The 27,738-nt window shown below is 38.2% G+C and overlaps 1 protein-coding gene across 3 annotated transcripts in view; it reads left to right on the top strand.

The window, feature by feature from the left end:
• The window catches only part of LOC128781969 (transducin-like enhancer protein 4), a 94,068-nt gene that overhangs the window by 18,691 nt on the left and 47,639 nt on the right, over nucleotides 1-27,738 (top strand). For all 3 annotated transcript variants that reach the window (XM_053932011.1, XM_053932012.1, XM_053932010.1), the window contains exons 5-6: nucleotides 8,919-8,981; nucleotides 16,939-17,013. In XM_053932011.1, the coding sequence (XP_053787986.1) occupies nucleotides 8,919-8,981; nucleotides 16,939-17,013 (138 nt within the window). The remainder of the gene's footprint in view (nucleotides 1-8,918; nucleotides 8,982-16,938; nucleotides 17,014-27,738) is intronic.

The raw sequence follows: 27,738 nt of genomic DNA, 5'->3' as shown, positions 1-27,738 counted from the left end.
TTAAACTTATTCACTTTATATTGAAGTATACTATTTTCCAACCTATTCTCACATCTTCACTGTAGCTCACGCAAAGGAAGCACAGTCTGAGCTATCTGCCTGTCGTCAAACCTATTTTCCATCCTACTCCTCCCAGCATTTTCTGCTTCTTTTGTGAAAAACAGATAATGATTTTACACAAGCAGGTTTGCAAACTGTCAGTAGGTAATTCAGTAATTTTAAGGTTTCCTTTCTTGTATTTCTGGTAAATTTCTAGTGTAAACAGAACAGCACAACCAAGTCTCTACTTGTCATGGGAAGCTGCTATTACAAAAAGGAATAATTATGATAGTTTGTGCAAACCAGATTTTCATAAACCAGAATATATCCAACTTCTGTGTATTTTTGTGAGTAAAATGTTAGGATTTGAATGAGTATTTTTCATGTAAATACTCGCCTGAAACCTTTTTGATTAAAAGAGTGGCAAGATTACAGACCTAGCAAGCTAAATATGAAATTAACAAGCTCAGAGATTGCATTTTGGTAAACCATAGAATTATTCCATATCAAAAAGCCAGAAATGCATTAAATCCACAAACAGGGCACGGAAATGTGGTTTTGCTGTCTCTCATTCTGTCTTCTATAACTGAAAAAAAACATATATTGTTTTGTGAGTGTGGGTTTTTCTTCACAGTTTTGACCACAGTATTTAATTTCTTCATTTGATCAGTACTGACTTGGTATGTTTGCCACTAATTTGCACTAGTTTATGTTTATTTATTGTTTTGAATTCACTATGAAGTTGGATATTGGTAATTTGATTTACCAGACATCTAACAGGTGGCTGTAAAGGCTAGCTGAAACTTCAGGCTAAACTAATCATGATACTAACCTGAGAAGTGAAACGTTTAGGATATGATTGATACCAATATGACTTGATGGCAGTGTAGTGGAAGAAGTGAAACAGGGTGCCTTATGTTGCCCAGAGAACTACTGATATCTAATAAAATGAGCAGCTTGGCAGAAATGCTGCTGCATGGTCTTAACTGTGCTTTTGTTTTCTGACTCAAAGGAGTGCTCAGAAAAAGTCTCACCTTGGAGATTTTTTGTGTCTAGGGCAGAAGTCTTCTGTGCACTTTGAGCGGGCAGAATATGGCAGTAGTAATGAAAGGGGTGATCCTGCATTTGGGTCAACCCTGTGGTAAACTGGGCCAGGGATGGTGTGGGTATTTGAAAAAAAATAATTGTTTCATTTGGGAGTGGACTCTGCTTCATTGTGGTTAAATTTATTGCTTAGTTTATCACATGCCCACAAAAATGTTATCAATAGAAGAATGGCACAAGAAGGATGGTGCAAGAAGGAGCTGGATTAAGGGCTACTTCTATGGATTAAGGCATCTTCTGTGCCTAGTGCATCATAACTGGTGAGTGTGTAATCCATGTTTCTGGCCCATACATATTTATAATAGAGGATCATGGGTGTGAAACTGATACAACTTTGTGAAGGAATCGTCTTCTGACTAATGCCTCCTTTAATATGAACATATTTAAAGAGAACTGCTTTAATCACATGGTTAATATGTTTAGAGAGTTATTTACCCCCTATATTTGCTTATATTTGATGTGTTTACCATGTTCTAGATGCTCTTATTTGAGTTTATAGGTGTAGTATCATGAAAAGCACATTTAACATATGGTGTGTCTTGAGTATTTGTCTGAAATCAATGCAGTTCGTAGAGCTCTCCACAAAGGGTGATCCTGCAGAAGTTACACACTGGAAAACGTTCCATGAAATCTACATTTCCTAACCAGATAGTTCTTCTTCCTGTTCTGCTTTTTATGGCATTGTCTTAAACGTTGCTTTTCTACAAAAAGTTATTTTGTGTCGAAATCCCTTTTAGATGAAGTGTGTGCGAAAACTTCAATAATGCTGCCGTAATTTAAAGACAAATGTCATTAGGTATTGCTTGACTCAGATTCTATCTGTTCTGGTAGGAGTTTTACTGGGGAAAACTGGGGAAATGCCATTCAAATGAATTGAACATCAAGATGTACTTAGTGTATCCAGCTGTCCTGGATGAGGGAACTTTTTGTGAACATATTAAGATGCATGTCTTAAAAATGTCTTAGCATTTGCTTTGCAAATATGTCTTCTTAGGAAGGTTGAAAAGAGAATTGTAAACTGTTCATTTCTGTTTTCCTACTTGCTGATGCAAGTTGATACTAACAAAGTACCATCAACTTCATCAGGTGACAGGCTTGATGCATGTTTATATGTCACCCTACTTGACTTGCTTTTTATTGTCTTAATCATGAATGATTCAGGATGTATCCTTTTGTGCTCAGTTCAGCTCTATATGATTCTTGAGACATTAAATAAAAGCTGTGTCTTATCAATTCATTTCAGCAGCACACAGAGCAGTACATTAGAAAATTGATTTTGAGAAGTCTGCCACTCCAGTTTATTGCTTATGCTGCTGTTTATAGTATTTTTTTTGCAAAATAGGCAAATAAATTAACTTAAAAAAAACTAAACTTGCAAAGGGAAAGTTACATCACTTTATGAGCTTAGCTGGGATGTTTGTAAAAAAGCTGGTAGGAAAGTGAGGTGGAGAATGCTACTTGTGGTTATATGGCAGTCTGGTGGTGGTGGTTAATTGTATGTGCATTGCTAAAATTGTTTCTCCTAAACATCAGCAATTGGCTTGGTGAAGAAGATCTTTTTTGTTTAGTGTCCTTCTTACCGCAGAAGGTAAGAAGGTCTTTTCCCTCCATTTGATTTAACTGCAAGGGTAGGCTCTTTGTGTCTTGGTTTCCAAACACTATTCCTTTAGGGCTGAAGAGAAATTTCATATTCAAGGCTTGTAGTATTTCTTCCCGTTCTGTAGAACTGGAGTAAGCATTTCCAGACAAAAGTCTGTGATTAAAACAAAACACATTCTTCTTTATGAATGAAGAGTTAATTTTCTGTGAAATACTAAGATTAGCTTTTTTGCTTGCTTTATTCAGAATCATGCTATGTTTCATACAGTGTAATAATGTTTTTTTGTTCTCACTAATTTGTGAAATGCTTGTTTAGGGTGTGTGCATGTGTTCTTGGTAAGCACTTAATAAACTAGATTGATCTTTTTGGCAAAGGCTGCATTGTGTAGAACAAATTAAACCTGAAATAACAGTTGTTGCAGATTATTTTTCTGAAAGCGTAATTGCATATATTCTTCTTCCTACTGGCTGCTGAAATGGGTTTCCCAATAATGTTTTATTATTCTGGTTTATTTCAACAATACATATATAGTAGTTTTGTTTCTATTCCACTGACAAACCTAGAGCCTCCAGTGGTAATTCTTTACCAACAATTTTTTATAATTGTAATAACCATGGAACTTTGTGAAATATAGTGGAAATATTTTCCCAAAGTTTATGTGCTATAAATAAAATCCCAATTTTCTTTTTTTCCACAGAATCATTTATGTTTTTTTTTCCCAGGAAAAAGGGAGTGCAAATAGATATTTTTCAGCAACAAATTTATTCTGAACTCCCTATCTATTAGAACATTTCTGAATACTTTAAGATCTGGAGTTTATATGACTCTTTTTTTTTTTTTTTTTTTTTTTTTTTTTTTTTTAATATCCATCAATGCTAAGAACTGGGGTATGTACTAAAATGCTAATTAAGACATATGAATATGCTTATGTCCTATTTTAGCTGTGTGTGGCAAGGGTAAATGGAATTAAACCACTATGTTGCCCTCCTGAAAGGGATTTAGGATTCTAATGGTCAATTACATGCTCCTCTTTTCCTACAGCTGATAGCTATGGAGCCATGGCTGTACTGCAAGGACCAGCTTTGCTGAACCTCCTTCATAGACTGGGTCACCTCATGTGGCCTAAGGTATAGCCTTGTCTGTAGACTTACCTTTGAACATTTTTCAGAACACTTTATAGGCACTTGTGAACTTAAGTTGTCAGGTTTTTGGGTGTATTTAGGAAATAAAGTACCATTTAACTGTCAGGTCAAAAAGATTTTGCTGTCTGAATCAGAAACTTAAGTTTTTGCTCTTGTGTGAATCCTTGCAACAATTGTGAGGAGACTTTTAAGTGATATAGGTCTTCGTAACTTTACTGGGATCAGATTCTGGCACAGTGATTTTATTATCATCTCTTTATATGCAGAAAAAAAGAAAAAAGTTAACATTGTAGTTAATAAATATTTAATCTTTCTCTTTTTAAAATGATGCCACGTAAGTGTCAATGAAAAGATCAAAATTTTTAAAACAGTGTCTTGTAGGTATCTCCTAAAAGATGCAAACAGTACAAGCTTGCATTACATAAGCAAAAAGGCAATTCAAGACCGAGCCTTTCCGTTCTGCTTTTCCTTCATCTTTTCTGGTTCCATGCTGGTGTGTTTTTATGCAAAACCAGGCATCTTCTGTGTTCAGGGAAAGGAGTAATAGAAGTGTCGGTGTTTGTTAACAGATTTGACAAACTGTGGCAGGCAAAGCTATCTTTTTTATATTTTGGCATGAACAGTCACCCTTTTATTGGGCCATTAATGCTGTTTCAGAGCGTCGCTCTGTATCCACAGGCAATAATTTAGCAGTTGTTTATCAGGACCTTTCATAAAGCTTTGAATAGTATTATAACATTCAGTAACACTAACAACAGCATTTCGGAAAATGTGCCAGTTTACATGGGATATCCATGAATATAGTTGTTTGGGAATGCATGACCCATATAACCCATAAATGTAATTGGAATTTACAGTGCTGGCATAGGCTGATGGATAGCAGATTAGAGCCCTGATTAACCATGTGATTCACAGGCTGGGAATATATTGTCCTAAGAAAGATTCATTAGATGCAATCAGAATTTCAAGTGGTCAGATGAAATTCAAGTATGCTGTTTGCTTTCCTTCCTCCTCACCCCCCCCTTGTGTTTTTCTTTTTAGGTTGCCCTTGTGCTCATTTATTTATTTATTTTATTTCCAGAGCTGGAAAATACTACTTTGATGAATCTGTTCCTCACCCTAAAGCTGTCTGTCTGTTATTCATCAGAAAGCAGGTCGCAGTTCAGTGAGCAGAAGAAAAGATTTTAATAGAAGCTGTGCCAAGGGCTGTAATGCATCATTTTAGGGCCCTAATTACATTACAATGACAAATATCAATGGTGACAACAGCAATAACCTACATCCTTTAATGGCTATGCTGGAAAAGGAGTTTGGGCACTGCGCCATCAGATTCAAAACATCGGCCATTAGAAGTGTGTGTGTCCACAGCATTGCTAGCTGATAACTGGAGCCCAGTGGAAGGGCCTGTAAATAAATGAAGCCTTTCTAAAGCCTGGTCCTGTGGGACAAAAGAGGTAAAATTAGATGGCTGTGGAAGCAGCCATGTTTCCGAGGCAACTTTGACTTTCTGTGTGAGGAATTGGATACCTGGTTTTATGAAATCATACTTTCTCCTTCTCCTGGCAGTTAGACTGATCATGCAAAACCCATTGACCTGATGCCTAACAGAAGAAAGAAATTCTGAGCTGTTGTTCAAATGTAGGGTTGTAAAAATGTGTGTGAGTGGAAATGTGAATGTGTGCTTTACCTTGTGTCAGAGTTTGTACCTTAGGCAAAAAAGGAGTTTCCAGGCTTCCTTCAGGAGTACTAGGAATAGGTCTACTGAGATGCTAATCTATGTCATCAGTACCTACACCTTCAAGCTTCAGGGCGGCATCTCAAGAAACTCACCCAGCTAGCTTCTGGCAGCTAACACTTTTCTTTCTTTATGTTTCTTTCTTTCTGTATGTTTTGTGGCAGACAATCAAGCCTGTTGCTGTGGCATTATCTCCTGCAGTTAATTGCTGAAACAGTTGAAGTATTGAGACAGAGTGTACTTCATATTTACTGTGTGAAAATGTTTGGTGTGAGACTTCTCTTGGTGCAGAACGTGTACCTTCCTATCATTTGTGCATGTACACAGTGTTTTCCTTTATCCCTTCAGACTGCATGTGGTCTCCTAAGGTAGGCAGTCTGCATCTCAGTCATGCTGTGTCTCTGCAGTCTGCTGCTGTTCAGCTGGGCTGTTTCCTTGCTACCTGAGTTTGGAGGATGATACCTATGCACAACTATGCAGCTGGGGATGCTTTTTGTTAGGGAAAGTGAAGACTGTTTTAATAAGGAAAAATGCAAACACTTCAAGATAGCAAGGGCTTTTTGGCTTTGTTGCAATTGGCCTAGCAGAGAAATGCTGCTGAGGAATGTTTTGACATCACTTGAAGCTGTTTTAGCTATTTTTCTTCTCCATAGGCTAAGCTGGGTGCTGTCTCCATCAGCTCACTTCCCTGTATACAGCATGAAAGGACTCGTTCTGCACTCCAATGGGATTGATACCAGGAGATTTATTGCCGTTGTGTAATTGTGCATATTCAGCCACCTGTTTCCAGTTACAGCTTTTTAGAAAACTCTTTTTAGTTGAACATTTTCCACGTACAGAATATGCCAGAGGTGAATTTTTTATATAAATACTGAGCAAATACATTTCAGCCCCATTTTGGCCAGACAAGCAGTAGAAGAGAGACATACTTCTCTTGGGGAGGGGGGAGAGAAGTGATTAAAAGAAAAACGTCATAACTGAAATAACTTGAAATATGGTTGAATACCTTACTTGAGAAGAAATGCCTCAAAGTGAATTGAATAAAATTATTTTTGTTGACTAAGCTATGTTCTAGCTGAACGGTAATTTATTGGTTTGATGGGGAAGCCAGTGAAGTTTTACAGCCTGAGTTACCCAGGAGGTCAAATAAGACAATTGTAACAGTCCCTTCTGGCCTTAAAATCTATGAATCTACAAGCTTTTTAAAATTAGACGCTGAGCTCCTGCCTAGCACTTTGAGCTGGTTTTGTTCTCAGTTCCTTAGCAGTGCAGTAAAGGTATCCAGCTGAGGTAGCTGTAGTAGAAAAGGGGTTTTCCAAAGGCTACTCCCATGGAGCTGTGCCGGGCAAGGTTGTGACAGGCATTTTAAAGATGGGGAGGAGTTACTTTGCAGTGGAAGAAAGCATGTTGTGCTTTTTTTTTTTTAAACAAAGGCACATGTGTGTGTTAAATGGCAGGTCAGAGTGGCTTCAGCTTACGCCAAGACGGGGGCACTGGGGAATTTTCTGCTATGTGGAAAAGCCTTGAAGAATAGAATGTGTAGTTTTCTCTCTGGCTTTAGGGCACTTGGGAGATTTCTCAAATAAAATAGCAGTGTAGCTGAAACCCAAAATTTGGAAATGAGTAAACTAATGGTGTTTGAACCACTAAGAAGAGGTACTTTACAGCTATGCATTGTATTACAGTCTACATTTCCTTAATCAAATGCTGTTATTCAAGTAATGCTGTACTGGATTGTGCAGCCTTTCTGGCTGAAGCATAGGTGCACACGACTTGTCACTCCCTGTGCTGCTCTGTGTAACAAGTAGTTAATAAATTTCCTTGTCAACTAGTGTAGTGAATGCTGTCTGATTAATGGAATATTTAAGTTTTGCCTTGTGGGATATCTGATATTATACATGTATTTGCAGTTTGTGGATAATTTAGATTTTTGCTGAACAGAACATATCATAAAGTATCCTATAAGGTACCTATGCTGCTGAATAAATAAAAAAGATGTAGTAAACAAATACAAAAAAATCATTAAAATGCATAAATTTAATGACATGAGGACTTGCATAAACAGTGAAGACCATTGGGGAGATACAAGGACAGTTTAACATAGAAATTGCTATATAAATAGCATATGGAAATCTAGGTGGATTTCAGAGAAAAGGAGACGTATTCCAAAATAACATGTATTAAGTTGTGTGTATCACACAGTATGCACAAGGGGGCAGAGTTAGTTTCACATGTGCTCTTACCGCTTGCAAACTATGCCTGCTGGTTACATAGCTCTCTAACAGTAACATTCCTTGAACCCAGACTAATTTTATATGAACTTCTGACTTTTTACTGCTACTTGTGAGCCTCTCTGATCTACACATTATTTTCCAAGTGTTTGGCATTTAAAAGACAAGATAGCAAAAAGGCTGGAAGGTTTGCTTTTAGCAGAAGGAATGCTAAATTGAATGTTAGTATGTCTTCATCCCATGATTCATGACTTTGCAAGAGGAAGATTCTGTCCAATCATAAAATGAGGAATGGATCCTGGTTAGAATTTAATGTAAGAAAATTAAGATTTATGGTAGGAAAGTCTATGTGGCTTTGAATATTCTGCTTCTGGAGCTGTAATTCTTGTGTTATTTAAAAAGATCTCCTGTCTCTATTGAGATTTTCATATTAAATACAGAGAATTTATCTCTGGTATGAAAATAAAACATCGTGTATGTTATTTTGTAGTTACAGTTGCCACATAAAAGTAACTACTACTGACCAGGAGAATAGATAACAGCAGAAGTGTTACAAGACTGCAGTATTCCTTTCTGAAATATAAGGTAGAATGATTATCAGTAAGATTGTATATTACAATGCTAATGTTCTCATGATATGCACTGTTACAAGTAAATGGTGTATTTGTTCCCTTTGCTTACAATGGCACTGCTCTTATTTGAAGAGATCCTTCCTTTTGCGTCATAGGAGAGAGTTCAGTTTGATACACAGAATTTTGTTTATCTTTTTTGTTACATCTCCTGAAGATTCTGTTCTTTAAATTCCTGTGATTGTGTAATCAAAATTAAGTACTCTTTGTATCACTTTGTACCACTTCAAAATAGTGGTTTTTAAGGAAAAGATTTTAGCTAGAAATTACTAGCCTTCTTAGTACATTTGGATCCATGTGCAAACACTGTTGTTATTTTGAGAACATCTCAGAGAATGGCCAGAATTGAAAGAAAACAAATGTCTCTTTAGGGTTCATGGGTGACAGTTGCATTTGATAATTTATGTAATTGAAATTCTTTTTTCTTGTGACTTGCAGGCAGAAATTGTCAAGAGGCTGAATGCTATATGTGCACAAGTCATTCCCTTCTTGTCCCAAGAGGTAGGTAGTCATTAGTACTGCTTCTGATCTAAACAATTGCATCATTGTATCTATTACAAAAGTGGAGCTTTCTGTTGAGACTGTTTCGTTATGGATCTCTTGGCACTTGTAGATGACTTTCAATCGTGCTGTTATCACTTAATCATCATTATCTTCAAGTTTATTATAATATCATTTAAATATATTTATGAAATTGAATGTGTTGTAATGTCAAAGCAGAATTTTAGTTTAAATATTTATTCTTTAACGTACAGTGTAGTTTCTCTTGCAGTTATGATTTTGTGGGCCTGAAATCAAAGACAGCTTGCAAAAATGCTAGAAAGGCATAGTTTGTGCTCCATCCTTGGCAATGAACATTAAAGTTTGGCAGAAACTTTTGTTTTGGTACAGGAATAGTGATGTCCAACACAGCAGGCATAGAAACACAGTTTTTATGTTGGCTTTTTTCTCTCTGTATCCCTGATTATTTCCTACCTTAAATCCTTTTATGTTTTTGTATATCTGGGGAATATAAACAGAAAATTGAAACTCACTATGAGCTAATTTCTCTAACCATTAATTTTCTCCAAATTATGATTTGCTAGTATTATTGTGAGTACACTGTAGGTAATTTAAAAGGCACTGAGATTTAGGGGAGTTGATGGGAGTTAATGAGGAAGGTTCTGAACAAGTAAATAGGAAGTGTGGTTCATGAAAGGAAACCTTTGCTGCATAATGGCATCCCTTGTCCACCCCTCTGAGGGAGATGGACTGAATACTGGGATCTATTGGTGCAGGTTAGTGTGCATCAGTTTAGCGCATGGTTTAATTTCAGTACAATATGTAGCTGCAAAGACAGAATTGAAAGGTGTATTTTTATGTATTGCATCCTTAAAATGTCATGCCTCAGAACATGATATGATCTTCTCCTGGCTTTTCAGTTGTTACATAAAATCCTGGTGCTTTTCAAGAGAGCTGCTCAGCTGGCTGCAAATGAGAGGCTGTGTGCTCCATGTTGCTGTTCAGCTAATGAGCTTTGTGCGTGCCACACCTGTGTGTATCTGTGTGTCTTTGAAACAAGAATTATGCCATCAAAACTAGAACCTAACAGTATTTGTGAGTGTCACTGTACCCTCTGCTTATTGAGATGGATTTGTGGAAACTAAACTATGTGGAATGTTCTTGCTCCATTGCTGGAAGACCAGAATTCAAGTCCTTCAACAAGAAGCTGTTTTGTATTTTGACTGCTTCAGAGTCTCTATAGGTGTAGTTACATGGTTTTATTTGCTGTTCGGAAATAGCATACCATATATAGACAGCAGGGAAGGATTGAGAGGGAAAGCATAAAAAAGCTTTTCATGTGTCTTGACAGTGCAAATGCCAGTGACTTTTTTTTGTAATGGGTTTAGGAAAATCTTGATGATTGTTTGACCTCTTCTAGTAAGAATACATATTTAAATCAGTTTATATTGGCATACGCTGATGTGTCAAAAGAGAACTGAGCTTCAGGTTTGAGTATACTGATAGTCTTGGTTTCTCTCTAATTTGTGTCTTTAAAAAGTTAATGTCTTAATGGAAGTCTCTTTATTTCATCATCCAGATTAATAGAGAATTGAATTGCAGCATGCTTTTGCTGTTTATGCATTTTACATGCAGTCTAATTGTGGAATAGTGGCTGAAAAATGTGATCAGGCTTCTTTATATTGTGCCTGAGGGAAAAATGAACAAAATACAGTGGTTGCATGCACTGATAGCAACATTATTGTCTCATAATAGCACCAGGTTAACTTGTCTTATTGCTTGTTAACTTTGTAAGGAATCAATGGCTTGTGATAACTCACTCAGAAGAAAGAAATTGTGGGCAAAATCACTAGAGGTCTTGTGAAAAGGATACATTGGTAATATATCACCCTACTGTGTACTACTGTTTGCTTTGTTTCTGGGGGCAGTCCAATAAAGTATTCAGTAATTCCCCAGGTCTCAGTCAGTTTTATTGTGCTGTACATCATCGAAGCATATATTTAAAACAAAGTTTCTAACCTGCCTAAACACACAGTCAACTGGTACCTTCTTTTTACATTTATTCCAGTTCAGGCAGACTGTAAAAAACAGCACCAAGAAATACAAGCTTCCCATTTTTGTAGGAAAGAGTGATTCTGTGGTCAAAAATGTGAGATGAACCTCAGGGGCAATGTGTATTCAATTTCTGCTGTGGTTTTGGGCTTCCTGTGCTGCAACAGTCATTTTCCACCTCTGTGTGATACTGTGAGATACCAGTGTGCTCAAAGTAGTTCCTATTGCATAAAATGAAAGGGGTGCCTGCATGGGTGTAGGTTGTGGTCATTCAGTTTATTTAGTTTTATCTGCTGCAGTTGGTAGTTCAGTGTTCCCATGCTTGAATGACCTAGCCAGTACAGTGCAATTAATTTTATGTCTATAGCCATAGACAGTGCCTCTGCTAATTGACACTTCTCAACTGAATTTACCAGCTTCAGCAGAGTATGACACTTTCACAACCCTGTGGCTTTCAAGTTGGGGCTGGTTCCTGTCAGCTCAAGGTGGTATGCATGGCTGGTTAAAACCTTTGGCTATTATTGTGGGCTAAGTGCTGAATGACCTCAAGTGTTGGATAGTGGCATTTCTTCAGTGTGTCTGGAGACACATATCACAGTCACCTTCTTTTGAGTAAATACTGTCTGTATTTATATTCATGAAACACATGCAAGCTGGCTGATGTACAGCAAAGGCTGTAGTTGTGGCAACTTGGAGCTCAGCACTACTTGCAAAAGCTGCTTGAGAAGCAAGTATTGGTCCCTGTCAACTCACATGCCTCAATGTAAGCATTTTGGAAGGCTGAAGGAGGCTGTAATAAACTTTTTTGGGGGGTTCACTTTCCTTTCCAACTGCCAGTGAGCTAGCTAATAACAAGCTAGATGGATTGTTTTTTAACAGGCATCTTCAGTTCCCTGTGCCCATTAAGGTAGTCAGATATACCTTCTAGTATAATAAAATGCAAAGCACTGTCATGCAAACATCAAAAGGAAATTCTGCTTGCAGTCTTTTTTCAAACATTTTGATATTAGTTGATGGTTTTTCTTTTAAGAGGTTGATGTGGACCATAATATGCTTGCTCTTCTTTGTACATACTTGCCCTAGAGGTGTTCTAAAGTCCTGTAAATTTGAATGAGGAATATGAGATCCATTATGTAGAAGGAAAGTGGGAGTTCTTATGTATTGATCAAGAGGAAATAGCTTTTGGTCTGAGATGTTAGATTGAGAAGACAAAATTATTTGCCTCCATCATAGACTTGCCCCAGACTAGAGCTAAACAGTAAATGCAAGGAAACAGTGAGGTATCTGTAATCCTTCTGCCAAGGAATGCATCTCATTAGCATTTCATGCATGTATTGTTAATAATGCTCTCACATTTTTCTGTAGCAGTTATTATATCTTGTCTGAGTTATGGTGCCTGAATGCAGTGACCCACCTTGTCCCTTGTAACTTTTACAGTGTGTGCTGTACTCCATGGTAAATGTGTATTTGCTTTCCAATTCTCACTAGCATTTTCGGCACGGCCTTGTCTCATTATGCTGTCTCTAGATAGGGCTTCCAAGAAGAGCAGTGCTGTAGTTCTTAAGCAAGACCTGTACTACCTCTAAACATATCATAATACAACAAAATAATACAAGTAAGAAATAGCAGAGGCTTGCATCTTCAAAGCAAAATTTTCAGTGAGTTTTGGTTTGGATATTAGTGGTGATTCTGAAGACAAGCTATAATTAGGAGTTTTTAACACCAGTATAATTGTGTGCGTGCCTGGGGGAATTTTGGCGGCTCACTTGCTGTCAGCAGAGCTCCCCTGTCATTGGGAGTTGTGGAGAGCTCTGACATGGTATAAAAAGCCTGGGAATTTTCCACCTGTGCATTAAGCCAGGGCTAAGTGACAAGTGTGTGGTGAGACAATGTGATGGTGAAAAAACCTAGATTCTTCTTGTGGTCTCTGTAGTTGTTGCTACACACTGTGAAATTTAAAAGAAGTGATTTTCCAAAATGAGGCAAGTACAGGCACAGTGCTCATTATAGAACTCAAAAAGGAGAGAAGAAACAAGAGAGTAAGTTAGAAAGGAGCAGCAGTACTAGTCTGCATGACAGGTGGGGCAGGGTATTGAGCTCATTGCTCTTGCATGTTAAGTGCAGTGTAAAATACTGTTTTCCCACAACTGAAAAAAAACTCAGCTCTATCATTTGCTTGTGTGCACAGACGAAGGCTAGCATTAAATGTGTGTGAAAATTGCAACCCCGTGTCTATATTTGGTTGGATTTTTTTTTTGTTGTTGCTGTTTTTACTGGGCTGTAAATCGCTACATGATCACTTGATGGACAGGTGGATAGGTACTGCTTGGTTTTAACATAATGCTGCTTGTTGCTGGTGTGCTGGCTCAGGAGGGTGTTCAGGCACATGTGGTAGGTATTGGAACCATCCATCCTTGGATACCAATTCAGGCTGGGCCAGCCAGCTGCCATCCTGCTCAGTGGGCCCCTGGGCTCCCTGCCCCTCATCTTGGTTTGGGTTGCAGTGGGTCCCTGGACACCCAGCTAGGCTCCTTCTTTAGGTGTAGAGATCCCCACTTGTTTCTATAGCCATGGCTGCTAACATGGAGCCCCCAGCCCACCCCAGTTTCAAAAAGGCTGTGAGCAGACAGCTCTTCAAAACTCTGCATGGGGTTTTGTGCACCGTTTTTCACTCAAGTGTGTGTTTTTTTGTCTGTAACTTGAAGTAGTGCCAGGGTCACTCGACCCTGGGTGGTTTTGGGAGCTGAGGAAGTGCCTCCTCTGTTGCTGCAATGAGCTGGAAGTGATGGTAAGGCTAATTACAGATCATCTATTTTGAGTCTTTTGAATATAAAGCCACTGAAGATTAAATCAATGTTAAAGCAGCTAGCAATAAGAGTTTTAATTGTCTCTACTGTAACTAATTTAGGTTCAGTGTTACTAGGCCCTTGGGTTTTCTCCTCTCTTTGAAGTCTTGATCCCAAACCTATTAGAATCAATGCAAGATGGATTGTGTGACTGCTGTGGCAGAAATCTGAAAGTGGTGTTTTAGTAGTCCATCCCTTCACCTTCTCTTCCTCTGACCTAAGAATGAAATAACATTCTTCCCAAATTCTTCTGAATGCTATTCTTTATGTGTTTACTGTAAGGGAACAGAAAACACTCTAACTCTTGTGGAGTTGACTTATTTTCCAAATCCTAGATGCAAATTGAAGTAATTTCTACAGTAATTTTGATAGCTTTAGGCCAGATTCTGTAGATGCCTTAGAAGTTTTTCTTCTCTTGGGAAGAGGATTTAAGTAAATGGATGTTGGATTAGAACACTCATATATACAAGAGCTTTCTTTACCTCAGTGCAAAAAGCATTGCCTATGGTAGGAAAGAAAAGATGACAATAAACCTCTCAGTAAATGCTTTTATTTAAAAAAGTAAACATTTTAAAACCTCTGCTTTGTTCTTTTGGGTTTTTTTTTCAATGAATTCATGAAAAATTCCATGGTGAATGACTTCTACCAGAAAATAGTGGTGTAATTTTTATAGTCACCCTGTTGACATACAGAGTCATGGGTCACCAGGCTTGCAGCTATATAATCGATGAAAGCTGTACCTATCCTTAACAAGTGATAACCTGGAGCTGATAACACATTATCAGGAGCTTGAATATCATTATTTCCTTTTTTTCTGGTATCTGTGGCAGGGGTACACTGCATTTTTAATTTTTAAATTCTTTTTCTTGAATACCAAGAACATTGTTTACTGATGTTCAACCTGCTTTTTAGTTTTCACATTGTCTTCTTATAAGACAGATTAGGCAGATTTTGTTTATATTGGCAGTGTAGTTTTACAAAACTCTGGACAGAAATTGTGTTTCTGTTTACACCTAAAAAGTAGCAGTATTCTAAGTGGTCTCCAGTAATTTCCTTCATTCCCTTAAAAACAAACAAACCCTAAAACCATTTTCTTCCTTCCAGGAGTGTTTGTAAATTACAACCTTCATTACTTGCATTTATCTGTTTTTCTTAGTTGGGATCAGAATTTCTTAGTGTCGTTGGTTAGGAATGGCACTCCCCAGTTTAGTGTTCCCACTAAGAAGAAGACCATGCAGCCACTTCCCCCACCACCTTCCTTCATGGGAGAAAGAATTTGAGATAATAACAAATTACTAGAAACAGCCATGAGATAAGAAAACAGACAGTAATAGCAAAAATGCTAAAAACAAAAATGTACAGAGAGAGGCTCATATACAAGCAAAATTGCTCACCTAGCCCAGGACCAAAAACCAATGAAAGACAGATCCTCCAGCTGCCATGCTTTCCTGGACCAAAAGCAATTTCTTCTGGAAGCCCAAGAGTCCCTTATTTTTGCCCTGAAGCAATGAGGTGCAGTGGTATAGAACAGCCCAGACACACCCAAACCTCATGGCTGCTGCGTAAAAATAACTCTGTACAGGCCAAAATCAGGACATACAGTTATGGGTGGGTTTTAGGTTTGTTTTTCCTTGCCCTGAGAAATTTTATGCAAGAGGGCTTGTAAGTGAAAATGCCATTTTTGTTTGTGTGTTGCACTGAGAATTGTGAAATCTGGGCCTGCCAAGCCCCTGAAGTAGCAGCACCCTTTTTTACAGCCCCTCCCCTTTTAGCCCCTCCTGCACTGGGGCTTAGGGTGCTCCCTGGGGAGTCCTGATGCTCTTCACCTAACTCTTGAGTTGGAAGTGGCCTTGAGGATTTGTGTCCTTGTTTTATTTTATGCAACTTCTGGCTTCTGCTGAGGATGCAGAGGAGGAGTTGCTGTACAAGATGGTCTGTACCTGGGCTCTGTTCTGCCCCTATACACAGCCATGGGAGGGCAAACTTGAATCTTTAAAGGGACCTTCGAAACTTTTCTCTTAAACTTTGTGCCAATAAACATCTGGATGTTAGTTTTGATGCAAAGCTCATGTTTCATTGTTACAGTTTTTGCACCCCTCCAGATTGTCAGGACCTCCCTCCTTTTTTTCTGTTCAACCTGTGGCTGTAAATCAACAGTGTCTCACTCTCAGTGATGATCACACAACCCACTCCACAGTTCTCCATGACCCCTCCTTGCACCTATTTGTTCCGTGTCATCCTGATTCTGCGAGGCTGCCTGTGAAGATTAATTTGCCACTGGTGGAGGTCTGAACAGGCATGGATCTGGTTGCAAGATGAGAACCTTATTTTCTTTGTAGTTGATGTTTTCAAATAAATACCAGCCAGCTTTCAACATACAGCCATTTTGAATTTAGTGCAGGAATACAGTATCACTCAAATTCATAAAACCGCTGGAGTTTGTAAACTGCGTTATTAATTAGACCATGTGTTTTTGATGGACTTTTTTAAAGCTATTAAAATTTACACGTTGGGGATTGAAATAATTAGGTCTCTTTCACATGTTTGATAGATTTTGTGAATGTTATTTTAAATTTTCTTCTTACTGTTGGGCTGCTTTGAAATGTACCTAGAAGGAGAATATGTATATTCTTCAGTGATGTGGTTGCCGTGTGCTTGTTGAAAAGACACACCTTTCTTTTCAGAAAACTGGGTGGGGTTTCTTCATAAAGTTTCCATGGCTGTAAGGAAAGAGGCTTACATTTGAAGATGGCATTTAAATTCAAAAGCACACTCTGCTGATGAACAAAAGGAAGACAGCTTCCCATTTAGCCAGGTTGTGAAAGAGCTCTTCAGGAAGCAAAGGTGTAATTCCCAGCATGTGATGGCATAAAGATAAAAATCCTCCCCTTGCCTATGTATTTTTACTTATGAACAGACTATGTGACTGTCTATTAGAGAACAGTTACTTCAAATCCTGCATGTCTTAGAAAAACAGATAAAAACAGTAGAAGTAAGAATCTGTGCTTAATAATTTAGAAAGCAAATAATTTTACTCTGTTTCTGATCTTCATTTATAGCACCAGCAACAAGTGGTGCAAGCTGTGGAGCGTGCCAAACAAGTGACCATGGCAGAACTGAACGCAATCATTGGGGTATGTGGTCTTTCCATTTTAGCTCTGATAGTGTTTGTAAATAGCTCTTCATTTTCTTTCTCTCTTGCATGAACTCATTTCCATCAGGTGGGGAAATGTTGTGGGTAGTGGTGAAGTTCAGTAGCTTGATCTTCATAAAAGCGGGTTACTACCTGAAGACTTTTGCTTGCACTGTGCCAAGAAGAGTAATGGAGTAATTAATGTCTGTGTTGTATCTATTCCCCAAAGCAGGCTCAGTATCTGTTTTTTTTTTTGTTTTTTTGGTTTTTTTTTGTTAATTGTTCTACTTAAGTAACATTGTTTCCTTTGTATACCAACTGCCAGTCTGCTTCTGCAGCTGCGGTAACAGGTACCCTTGATATAATAGACTTTTTTCCCCATCCTTGCTGCCCACATCTTTTTCTGCATGTTGGTTCAAGACTCTGAGTATTAACCACAGTTTTTATTTTTACATCAAAAAATAGCTGTTACTTTAAAAAAACAAAAAAAGCACCCACGTACCAAACCAACCAACCAAAACATGCCCACGAAAACCAAAATACCCAAATATACAACCAAGATCAGCAGCAGAAAAACTCATCCCCAGTGTGCTTATAGGTATCCTGCTCTTAGTCATCTATAAATACAGGTGTGTGGAGCCCTTTTGCTGACAGTGGTATTAGCCCAGTACAGAAATTTTATAGGTGTGTTTATATTTTATAACTGAAGAAGAGACATAACAACAAAAACTCTGGCTGTTCACACTACATAAAATAAGGTGAGAAGTCATAGCTTAATAACACATTATTCTCCTGTATAATTATGCAGCTGAAACAAGCAGTTGTTTTAGTTATTCTAATGAAGACACTACAACTGTACTTCTTATCTTCTGCATCCTCCCAAATGCTTTTTCTTTTGTGTATAGATTATACATAAAAGTATTTTTCTTTTTTTATTCAGTGTATCATGCTCACTTTGAAATGCTAATTATTCCATTTACTTTCATTAAAATTCAAATTGCTGAATGAAGATGTGGATAAGGGTCGCCAAATAATCAGTCTGAAGTGAAGATACGGCTTCAGTTATGCCTCTGTCTTTTAACAAGGAAATCAGGACTTTCTGATCATTGCTGACAGTAGTTTAGAGCAGCGGTCTGATTGTAGCTTGTTTTTAATAGGCTGTTTCTTACTTTATTTTGTATACCTCTGACCACAAGAAAGCACTGGTAGTCAATTAGAAATTATAAATGGAAAAGAGTAACCCTTATTTCCTCTGAAGTGCCCGTTAGAAAGAAGGGGGTGATCAGAGCGCATCGTGTAGAATCATGAATAACATTTGTTGTATGTCTATTATGCTCTAGTGGGGAGAGTGGGAAATAAATAATTTCCCAATTAGTTTTCATTACCTAACCAAAAATATTGCCTTTTATTAACATTATTTGCATTAAGTAAGTAGCTAAAGGTTGGCTTTTTTGTTAAAGTTTTTATATGTGTGTGCAGCATGTGCATTTGTGGCACGTGTGTATATGTGCATGTGTGGTTTTGTGTGTATGTGCACACTCATACTTCACAGTCTACCTGTGCATGTTTTTGCCATTCACCTCTGTTTGCATTAGAGAGGCTGCAAAAAGAAACTTGATTTCTAGTAAAGGAAGCAAGTGTAAAGTGTGTGATGTTACAAATACTGGCCTTCATACTAGTTACTTAAATTTGCCCTGCTTTGTTGGACCACTAAACCACACAGAATGAAAATAAACAGATGAGACACTTGTCTGGGAGCCTGGCAGTAATTCTCTTGGTCTTCCCCCCACCAGAGAGAAGTAAATTTTCTTTTCTCTTTCTGTCTGAATTTATCTTTTCATGTCAACTGAAATTCTATTGTCTCAAACTTCTCTAAACTCTCAGACTTTGGGTTTGTGCATTAAAGTCGGCCAGCCCTTGCCTCCTTCACAAGCCTGATTTTTACCTACCTTTTTTTGCTCAGCCGTTTTATGTTGACTTAGGAAATACTGTGTGTTCCCCTTTAATTTTAGAAAAACAGGAGCAATACAGCAATAAATTGTGTACTCATTAGGTTTATAGATAAGTAATCTCATGCAGTCTTTTAGTGATTAATTTTTTAAAAATGGAATAAACAGGAGCACAAGTTATCTAATAAGCTTATGATCATATTGCAAGAATCCCACAACAGTGTAATGTCTGCACTTAGAGAGATTTAAAGTCTGAAAATGTAGCACAGGGCTAGAAAAGGCTTGTCATACTTTGTAAAGTGAATACCAATAAAAATAAAACAATTAACATAATTGGAAAGCATGGGGTTTTTATGTATCTGATTATGTTGTCTTATGTTATTTTTCTGTTTAGTAAGTCTGGCAGGGTTTGTGTTCTTTTAACCCTATGGTATTTTAAAAGCTTCCAATGTTTGTTTAACCTATTGAACTATGTATCAGACAGAAACAGAAGAAGCATTTGGAGTTTTTGAAATAAGATTGTAGCTTAGGTCTCTCTTTATTTTGTGGCATCCTATTTGGTTCACCTCACTCACACTAAACTCTCTAGGTTCAAACAGAGCAACTTTGGCCTTGAGTTAAAAATTCATGCTACCAGAATGGAGTGTGGCTCAAGGAAAGAACTGAAGGTGCACAGATCCTATCTCTCTTTGTGTTTCACATGTATATATTTTTGTATGAATGTGCTCTGATTTAATGGAATCTGATGAAGCACCTTTTAACTTTACAATATTATTCTATCTTCATTGGTAAATGAACCAAATCACTGATACATGCAGTTTAAATGCAAAATACTGAAGTGAGCCCGGAACCCAGAGAGACTGCCTGTTCTCCTGACAATAAACTAGTTATGTTTAATGGAACGAAGCAGAGTTATAATGACTTCTTTCACAGGTCATGTTCAGTTTAAAACTATTGATGGGCTCAAACAAGTTAAATATCATCTATCATCTTCTGGAGAGATGCAGTGAGAAAAGCTAAACCAAAACTGGGTATATCATAAGCATGCTGCAGGAGGACTGTAAAATCTGCAGGCATCCAGGGTCTACCTCTGGTGTTTGCCATGGGCAGTGTGTTGCAGCATTCTTGCTCAGGGCAGTCTGTAGTGCACATCCAGAGCTACTTTTTCCTTTATTAATAAACTGAGTCATCTAACTTTCTTAAAATGTTGGGTTTGTTTTCTTTAATCCATTATACTATACAATTGGAACATGCTGTGTGAGTGTGGTTACATTTTAATAAGGGAACCAGGGAATTAACTCGTAACTTTTTAGGAATTTTATCTGTTTAAAATAGTAATTTTTCAACTGCAGTTGGGTAGTAAGGCAGAAATGAAGGCTTGTGTGCCTGCTTATCACATGGAGAGAGATAAATGTACCAAAAACTTAAGAACAGGTATGTGATGGTGTTCAAAGAAAATGCAGTTTAGCACAAGAAATGCTGAACCTCAATTTTTAGTAGTGACATTTTAATGATAGGAAGTCTGCAAAATTATTTGCCATCAATTGTGAAGGCAATAACAAGCCTTGGTGGTTTTTCACACCCTCTGTGTTAAGTGCTTTCAGAATGACAGCGTAAACTGTGTTGGAGAACTCCAAGGAAGTAAAACTGATTAAAATGTTCATGCTTGAATGGTGCTGATGGAATAGTTCATTTGGACTTTCTCTACCTCCTGCAGCTCAAGCTGAAATATTAAAATTCAGTGAATTTAAATCTCTCTCTCCTCAGCTCAGGAAAAAAACATTACATTTTAATAGGTTTTAAACTCATAATTCATTGGTTTGGAGCAGCACTATTAAATCTATTTAAATATTACGTGTATTACTAAGGAAATGATTGAAATAATTCTTTTTCTTTACCATTCTATGCATCTGGGTGAAAAAAGAATGGCTTTGGTTTAATTTTTAAGCATTTTGTTTTATCATGCCGCTTTTATTATCTTCTTAAAAAATAAGCAAATGGCAGTTACTGAAAGAAAGGACTCCTTCTGTCTTGTCACATATAATTACTATGTTAAAACGTTTCTTCTTAAATGCACTGTTTGTCACAATTTCTACCCTGTGTTTGAGGCCAAGGTGCTTGTTTGACCCATCTCAAAAGGTCTGTAATTTTTGTTTGCTTTCAAGAGAGTGATTGTTTTACAGCTCTGGAGAACAGCAGCTGTTTAGAAAATAGGCACGGAAGCCTTTGAAAGCAGTGTGGTACAGATAAGTACACACAACTTGAAATGAAGAGTTGGCCTCAGTGCCTGCCATGATTGCCGTGACTCCTTGTCTAGGGTTGCAGATGCCAAATGCTGCTTAACATGAAGAGGCATCTCCTGCTCCTCTCAGATGGCGGCTTGTTTCTGGCTCATGTGTGTGGGTGCTGTGAGGAGGAGTGAGGGTTTTCTACTTGAACCAGTACACAGTTTGTATGGAAAAGTTGTTCCTGCCCAGGTGTGTGAATTCATAAATGGTGGTGTCAGGGAGATTGAGCAAGGGCAGTTAGAACAAATGTGTTGTAGCATGGGACAGCAGACACTTCTTTCTCCAGCCCTTCTTTTTTGCTCATTCAAGGTATGACAAGCAGTGGTTGAAGCTTAAGTTCTGTAAAACAAGTTGGTGGTCTGCTGTATGTTGTACACAGGTTGTTAAAGTGGGACAGTAGAGGTTGACTTAATAGCTATATGCTTCGAGTTATGTTTATTTGTGTACCCTAAGGAAATCCATTGCTCCCCATTTAATTACCCTCGTTCGCTGAGTTACTGAGTGGTGATATGCTTCTGCAAATATTTTGATTCTACCTAGAGACTGAAATTGATTTGTAGAAAGCTTTTTGGGTGAACATTTTTGGTTTTGAATTACTCACCTGAAATCCAGCTAAGTTAAAGACACCCTGTTTTTTGGTTACAAAGAGGTGTTTTTGAGGAATTTATCATCTTGTTCCTTTATTCCCATGTGCCAGCCTCAGAGAGAGCCTTGAAGGTGAGGTCTGATTTAAATAAATCTCTTCCATATGCAGCATCTTCATTTAAAGAAACTGAAAATTATCTTTTTAGGGATTTTTGAGGGAATTAATTGGAATGTAAGCAATTTCCAGGTCCCATATTGCTGAGGATGGATTTTAAATACTGTTGCTACACTTAGAGTGGGCTGACACTGTCTTCTACTTTTTGTCCTGTTTTCAGTAGCTGTGGTAGCTAGTTGAATTTATATTTGTCTATCACTATATGAGCAGTCAGTGGTGTTGCAGTATGAAGTGCTGACCACTTACAGTGTTTCACTGCCAGTATGCTGGTGCCAGAGGCCTTTGCTCATTCTGCTTAACTAAACACGTATGACACGAGTGCTGTAGCTTACACACCCGGATCTCATCAGGCAGAAGAGCTGATCTTGGCCTCCACATTTCTCAGGTTTTACAAATGCTGGTGTCAAAGTTGTGTGACTGTTGTATCTCGTTTTTTAAATTAGGGTTATTCAGTGCAGATATGAAGAGTCTTGTGATATTTTTGTGATATTCTGTAACATGAACATTTTTATTTTATTTATGACTTGTATTTTATTTATTACTTACATTTGTGTGCTTTCACTTCTCACGCTGTAGAAAGCAGACAATACTGTTGCCAGTGGGGTCTGTACTCCAGTAAGTGGAAGCTGTTGCCAACCATATACAGTTGTGTTGTGCTCCATTTTCGTCTATTATATGCTATGTATTGCCTTCAGTGATAGCTTTATACAGTTTTCTGGAAAAAAAAGAAAAAGTCTATCTGTTGTGTTTTGAAGTAATATGAAGACAGGGATTTTCCAAAACCACTTGACTGCAAAATTAGCAATGTTTATGTACTCATTTACAATGCTGTCTATTTGAATAGATAACCTTACTATACAGAATGGCTTAAAGAAAGGTGCTATTATATCATGGTTTCATACTATAGGAGTTCTGATACCATCCCTAAACAAGGTCATATATTTGCCACCTATACTTCTTCCCAACCACACTTCGTAGGCTTCTGCCTACAGCAGTGAATGAGGACCAAGACTCTATTGTAGAGTAGGTCAGTTAAATGTTTGCTTTGCTTCAGGTGGGTGGATAGTACTTTTCATGTCTTCAGTCTTAAATGTAGGACCAGAGCAAGGGCTCTAGTGCTTAACTGGGATGGACACTGAATTACTGCATAAGTAGAGTATTTCAACATGTTAAGTCCATGGGCGAAGAAGGAATTTAGGAGGTCTTAAATTCTTACACTGTCTGATATTTCAGAATGTTTGATTTTTGTAAGCAAGGCTGTTATTTGCTTATTGCTTGGCGAATTCTCCATAGTCATGGCCTTGGGTGTATGAATGCATCACAAACACTGATGAACTAACTCAAGGAATGTTTGTGGAACAGGGGTCTACTGCTTTCCCTATTGTACTTTGTAAAGAGGCTAAGGCAAAAAGAAAGTTGATCCTTCCACAGTCTTGGGGCTGCAACTTAAATCCAGGTGATTTTGATCCTTGTCAAGACCTTTCTTTATCGAAGCCACTGCAACCAGGAAACTGCACTAAAGCAAAATAATTCACTTTAAGTTTCAGTTACCTGGCTAATGGGCACTACATTAAAGAGGCAGAACACAACATTGTGTAGTGAAATCTGCTTGGAGAGAGGTAATGGTATCCACATGTCCCAACACTTATGGATAGAGGCTGCTCACCTCCAAGAAGAGCAGGCATTACAGTCCTCTGCACAGGACCACAGCTGCACCAGAAATAGCCATCTTTACAGACACAGAATGGGTTGGAAAGAATGGATCAGTCTGCACAACCCAGGTTTTTATCTCAAGGAAAGACGACTTGCTGAAATCCAACACAGTGTGTACTTGTGTGCTGTAAGCATGAAGAAACATGGTGTGAGCACTTACAGTTAAGGAATCTCTGCTTCTCAGTAATTGCTATGTAGAAATTTGACTTGGTAAGGATTAACATGATAATATGCATTAGAGAAATGTATCTGTGAGATGCATAACATGCCTCTATTTTATATTCTTACATTATATTACATGGCTCTAAAACCATACCTTGTGAGGAATCTTAGAAGTGAATTTTAGTTGCCACTTTTAAAAGCTCTGGTAATAGAATTGCATATAGATTTAGCCACTTGAACCTCTCTGTGACCAGTGCCATTGCTTAACTTCTAGCTTTTATTGTTTGATTCGTGATACATTTCAGATGGTAACTTTTTCACTTTTTAATGCACGGTTTCAGGAACTATTTACTGTGGTGACCCTAGAAGATTATTTAGAAGTCTGCTGGGAAAAGCACAGACGTTACTCTCATTTATAAAGGAAAGGACCAAAATTTACAAAGTCCCAACAGAGATGTTGTCTTTTTACTGTTAGTCCAGAGGAGAAAAAAATCTCTTCCCAGTGTCTATGGATAGGACATTAGTGGAGCATTTGGTAAATAAGGTACCTGAACCAGTGTTCACCTGCTTAGACAGAGATTAATTTTGCCATCTGTTTATGCATAGCAGAATACACAGATTTGCTGCCTTGTTATTTTTTGCACTGGTCTGTGTGAAAAGATTTTGAAGCAGAGGTTTGGTATGTCAAGGCACCTATCACACTACTGGCACACCTCATGGCAAGGCCTTTAGCTTACAATTTGTGGTTTCTGCCTTCTCTGGCAGATGTGGATTTTCTTTACCTTAAATAGAAATGGATGGGGGAGAAGGAAGAAGAGAGTTTTAAGTTCTGTGATTTATGTGGGAATTTCTACCCTTCATTAAATGATAATAGAAAGTGATTTTGAAGAGTTTAATTTTTCCTCCCTCCACCTCCAGTGTGAAATTGAGGTGAAGTCCTGCAATCAGAAGAAGGAACTCTAATACCGTGGGAAGGTAAACTTAGCCTTTTGCAGAGGACTAGGGTTTTCCCTTTGTAAGATTATGTCCAGTTCTTGGCCACTAATCTTTTATTTGTTAGTAGGTTGTATTAATTTTTTGTTCTCTATCTATGCTGTTTCGCAGGGTGAAAAATAGTCATTAGAGTGGAAGGGAGGACAAATGATGAAACATGTACCCTGACAGATGTTCCCATATATATGATTAAGAACGGAAATGTGCTCTGCATATATTGCCTTTTGTCCCACAGTATGATTTGGGAGATGACTTTTTGTTCCTAGATCACTTAAAAGATATTTGAAGCAATTTGTAGAGATATGATTCTGATGGTTTCTTTGTTATTTATGTAGGAGCTCTAAATGCTCCTTTTCTGATTAATGACAGCTATCGATTTTTTTCCTTCTCCCCTTAGTTTTGTCAGTAGGGCTTGATTTTCTTCTGTGGAATCAGCATCCTCAAAGACATAAACTGCTGAATCTTAGAGAGCAAGTAGCATGGCATTTGATTCTTAAAAAAAAAAAAAAGAAAAAAGCATTATGTATGCTATCCTTATTATTATTACTAGTCTGCTCCTTATTCTGTCTCCTTTTTCATAATTTTTCATTCTTATTCCTGGATTTTTAAGGTCTGTGAACAGACACATCCAAATTTTCTAGTAGATCAGTTGCATCTGAGCACTTAGAGTTTCCATGAATTGCTGATACATTTCATAGAATCACAGAATTTTTTTGGAAAAGACTTCTAAGATCATTGAATCAAACCATCAGACCAATACCACTGTGTTCACAATTAAACAGTGTTCCCAGGTGCCATATCTAGAAGTTTTTCTGAGTGCTCCCCCAGTTATGGTGGTTCCACCACCTCTCTGGCCATGGAGATGCATGTTCTGATGCATGACTGTGTTTTCAGTGAAGAGGTTTTTCCTAATATCCAATCTAAACCTCCCCTGGCACAACCTGAGGCCATTTCCTCTCATCCAATAGCCAGTTGCCTGGTAAAAGAGACTAACTTCTGCTGCACTAGAACCTCCTCTCAGGCTGTTGTAGACAGTGATAATGTCTCCCGAGCCTCTTTTTCTCCAGTCCAGACAGCCCCAGCTGCCTTAACCACTCTGGACTCAGGTCTGGACTTGTGTTCTGGACCCTTTCACTTGTTCTGTTGCCCTTCTGTGGACACACTCCAGCATCTCAATGTCTTTCCTGAATTGAGTGGCCCAGAACTGGACACAGAACTCCAGGTGTGGCCGCACCAGTGGGAGTACAGGGCAATGTTCCCTTCCCTGCTCCTGCTGGCCACACTATTGCTGATAAAGGCCAGGATGCCATTGGCCTTCCTGGCCACCTGGGCACATGCTGTCTCACGTTCAGCTGCTGTCAACCAGCACTCACAGCACTCTTTTTCCACCAGTCAGGTCTCCAGCCACCCTGACTCCAGCCTGTAGCAGTGCATAGGGCTGTTGTGACTTGGTCTTTTTGAACCTTATTCTGTTAGGCTTGGCTCATTGATGCAGTCAAGAACACTCAGCAGAGCCTTCCTGCCCTCCTGCCCAGTGTGGTGTCATCTGCCAGCTGAATGAGGGGACACTCAATCCCCTTGTCCAGATTGTCAGTAAGGTTGTTCAGCAAAGCTGTCTTCAACACTGAGCCCTGGGCTGCCAGCTGGTGTAATTCTACTCACTAACACTGCGGCCCCAACCTTCCACTCAGTTTATCCTGCAAAGAGTGCATTCATCCACACCATGAGAAGCCAGTTTCTCCAAGAGAATGCTATGAGAAAATGTGTCAAAAGCTTTACTAAAGTCCTTATAGACAACATCCACAGGATGTGGAGGATGTGCTTTTCATAAATCCATGCTGGCTGGGCCAAGATGGCCTCTGACCAGCACCTTTCTCACTAATCCTTATCTGTTCACAAACAGCAGGTCCAGTAGGGCACCAGCCCCTGTTGTCCACTCATCCCTACTGTGTCAGGAAATTGTCCTCCAGGAACCACCTGGACTGTTTTCTTTCTGTTGTGTTGTATTTCCAGCATACATAAGTTGACATCCCTTATCAGAGGAAGGGCCTGTGGTTCTGAGAATTCTGCTAGCTGCTTATAGAATATTTTGTCTGCATCTTCATGTTAGTGGTCTGTAGTAGGATTTCCACCAGGATATTTCCTTTTAGTCTGGGTACTGTAATAATTTTCAAAATGCTTACTCTCCCTTTAAAGAGTAAGGGTAGTAATTTGTTCTGCTCTGCATCAGTACCATTGTTTCTTTATGCAAACCCATTATTTGGGATATATCTATGTAGCTCCAGAACCATTCCACTGGAGGAACTGCTATATGACTCTCTTTGTGGGCTGTTTTGGTGTCTTGTATCATAACATCAGAAAAACTTTTTTTATTTGTTTTTTAAATATCTGCCAACAGAGAGAGAACAGTACAAAGGAAGTACAAACAGTGCAGATCACATCAAGGATGTGAACAGGCACAACAGCTAGAAGTTCATATAATCTTAAGTACACTCGTAACTGTGTATGCCAAAGAATTGCCTTTGCTGGTTTTCAAACCACTGACATTGATATGGTGTACTCTTGAGCCATTGTTTTTATGTCTTTGTTTTCTCTTCATCTTGGGTTCTGTTTTGTCTGTATGTTATTTTACTAATGATTCACTCTGAGCAACCAACCACATCACTTAATTCATTTCAAACAAACAGTGAAACTATTTGATTCAGCTTTTTTGAGGTCCTCTTCTAGCAGTGTTGCAGGTACGAGTAGTGAACATATGTAAAAATATAAAAGAGAAAATATGTTTTTGAGACATTAGTTTGTTAACATTAGAAATTTCTTCAGGTTAGAGTAGTATGTCCAGGTTTTTTGAGTAATGGCCG

This window comes from Vidua chalybeata, chromosome Z, assembly GCF_026979565.1.
Source record: "Vidua chalybeata isolate OUT-0048 chromosome Z, bVidCha1 merged haplotype, whole genome shotgun sequence".
NCBI classification, from domain to species: Eukaryota; Metazoa; Chordata; class Aves; order Passeriformes; family Viduidae; genus Vidua; species Vidua chalybeata.
Note: the sequence above shows the minus strand (reverse complement) of the source record. Positions and strands in the feature narration are given on the sequence as shown.